General features: G+C 42.2%; 1 protein-coding gene across 1 annotated transcript in view; it reads right to left on the bottom strand.

The window, feature by feature from the left end:
• Positions 1-2,624, bottom strand: part of DEPDC5 (DEP domain containing 5) — a 150,109-nt gene that overhangs the window by 136,702 nt on the left and 10,783 nt on the right. The window contains exon 6 of the mRNA XM_023517676.1: positions 1,391-1,474. Within this exon, the coding sequence (XP_023373444.1) occupies positions 1,391-1,474 (84 nt within the window). The remainder of the gene's footprint in view (positions 1-1,390; positions 1,475-2,624) is intronic.

The following is a 2,624-nucleotide window of genomic DNA, read 5'->3' as shown; positions in this document are numbered from 1 at the left end:
GGCGCCTGTGGTCCCAGCTACTGGGGAGGCGGAGGCAGGAGACTCACTTGAGCCCAGGAGTTGGAGGTTGCTGTGAGCTGTAATGCCACGGTACTCTACCCAGGGGGATAGCTTGAGGCTCTGTCTCAAAAAATAAATAAATAAATAAATAAATAAATAAATAAATAACTATGGGGCTGGCCTCAGTGGCTCATGCCTGTAATCCTAACACTCTGGGAGCCCAAGGCGGGTGGACTGCCTAAGCTCACAGGTTTGAGACCAGCCTGAGCCAGATCGAGACCCCATAACTAAAAACAGCTGAATGTTGTGGCGGGCGCCTGTAGTCCCAGATACCTGGGAAGCTCAGGCAAAAGAATTACTTGCGCTCAAGAGTCTAAGATTGCTGTGAGCTATGACACCACAACTCTCTACTGAGGGCAACAAAGTAAAACTCTGTCTTTAAGAAAAAAAAAAAAAAAAAGACCAGCCTGAGCAAGAGTGAGACCCCATCTCTAAAAATAGCCAAGTATTGTGATGGTCACCTGTAGTCCTAGCTGCCTGGGAATCTGAGGCGAGAGGATTGCTTGAGCCCAAGAGTCTGAGGTTGCTGTGAGCTATTATGCCACGGCCCTCTACCCAGGGTGACAAAGTGAGATTCTGTCCAGATAAATAAATAAATAAGGAAAATGGGAAGCAAAAAGCAGTCTGACCTAGAAACCACAAGATCCAGGTTCTTGCCAAGTGTCAACAGCTTGCTAGCTATCTAGCCTATAAATTAGTAACAATAAATACCTTTCCAGAAGAAGATGTGAAAAACAAATGAGATCAAGTGAAAAATCTGAAAACTAAAGTGCCTGGCTCAACACCTGGAGCACAGTAGTTACGGTGCCAGCCACATACACCCAGGCTAGTGGGTTCAAACCCAGCCTGGGCCAGCTAAGCAACAATGACAACTGCAACAGAAAAATAGCCAGGCATTATGGTGGCCACTTGTAGTCCCAGCTACTTGGGAGGCTAAGGCAAGAGAATCACTTAAGCCCAAGAGTTGGAGGTTGCTATGAGCTGAGATGCCACGGCACTCTACCAAGGGAGATGTAGTGACACTATGTCTCAAGAAAAAAAAGAAAAATGAAAACTAAAGTACCATTTAAATGTAAAATATAGTATAATTTCCCATTTAAACTTAAAATGTAGAGTAAACCTCTGTAACAATAAATAAACAAAGCTGAAAAAAGTTATGAAGAGAAAAAAGAAGAACCCACAGGATACTTAACAATAATTATCTATAGATGCTAGAAATGAAAATGATTTTATACTCTTCTCCCTTCTAGCTCTTCTAAATATCTATGATAAACAGGGGTTAATCACATAATGGAAATAATAACAAACTTTTAAAAAAAATCACACCTACCAAACTTTTCTTTAGTCGCCACATATCCCCACGGCCAATATACTGATCCTTAAAAGTTAATTCCACTAGGTCAAGGGTCACATCCTAAAAGGGATAATAAAATAATTCTTGCCTTACTCTGTCACAATTTATATTCATAAGACAACACCCACTCCCCATGGAAAAAAAACTTTTTGAAAAAAAAAAACTACTAGAAATCTAAAACAACAGAATTTTGCCCTGTCAAAGGCAGCTTTCAAGTATAGGTAGTAAGTCTACAACTGATCCTATAACAGTTGTATCACAATCATTTTGAGTGCAAAGAGTGCAGCCAGGTACAGTAGCTCACACCTATAATCCCAGGACTGTGGGAGGCTTGCTTGAGACTAGGAGTTTCAGATCAACCTAGGCAACATTGTGAGGCCTTGTCAAAAATTTAAAACTTAGGCCAGGCATAGGCGTGTGCCTATAGTCCTAGTTACTCAGGAGCCTGAGGTGAGACAATTGCTTGAACCCAGGGATTCAAGGTTAATTGTGCCACTGCACTCCAGCCTAGGAGACAAAACAAGACTCTGTCTCTAAAACATACAATAATAATAATTAAAATACAAGTATGACCAAGAGGAAGCTTAAGAAAAAAGATAAAAGAGAGAGAAAAAAAAAAAAAGAGTTCCAGGCCAGACAGTGGCTCAAGTCTGCCATCCTAGCACTCTGGGAGGCCAAGGTGGATGGATGGCCTAAGTTCAGGAGTCTGAGACCAACTCAACAAGAGCAAGACCCCATCTCTACTAAAAATAGAACAATTAGCCAGGCATTGTGGCAGGTGCCTATAGTCCCGGCTATTTGGGAAGCTGAGGCAAGAGGATCACTTGAGCCCAAAAGTTTGAGGTTGCTGTGAGCTATGATAACACCATGTTACTCTACCCAGGGCAACAGAGGGAAACTCCCTCTCAAATTAAAATATATATGTATATATTTTACATGTATTTATACACACACACACACACATATATATGTATATATATATTTTTAAACCCAGTACTGGCTCAGCACCTGTAGCTCAGCAGCTAGGGTGCCAGCCACATACACCAGAGCTGGTGGGTTCAAATCCAGCCCGGGCCTGTCAAACAACAATAACAACTACAACCAAAAAATAGCCCGGTGCTGTGGCGGGCACCTGTAGTCCCAGCTACTTAGGAGGCTGAGGTAAGAGAATTGCTTAAACCCAAGAGTTTGAGGTTGCTGTGAGCTGTGA

This window comes from Otolemur garnettii, unplaced genomic scaffold (assembly GCF_000181295.1).
Source record: "Otolemur garnettii isolate 467f Iridium unplaced genomic scaffold, OtoGar3 scaffold00116, whole genome shotgun sequence".
Taxonomy (NCBI): Eukaryota; Metazoa; Chordata; class Mammalia; order Primates; family Galagidae; genus Otolemur; species Otolemur garnettii.
Note: the sequence above shows the minus strand (reverse complement) of the source record. Positions and strands in the feature narration are given on the sequence as shown.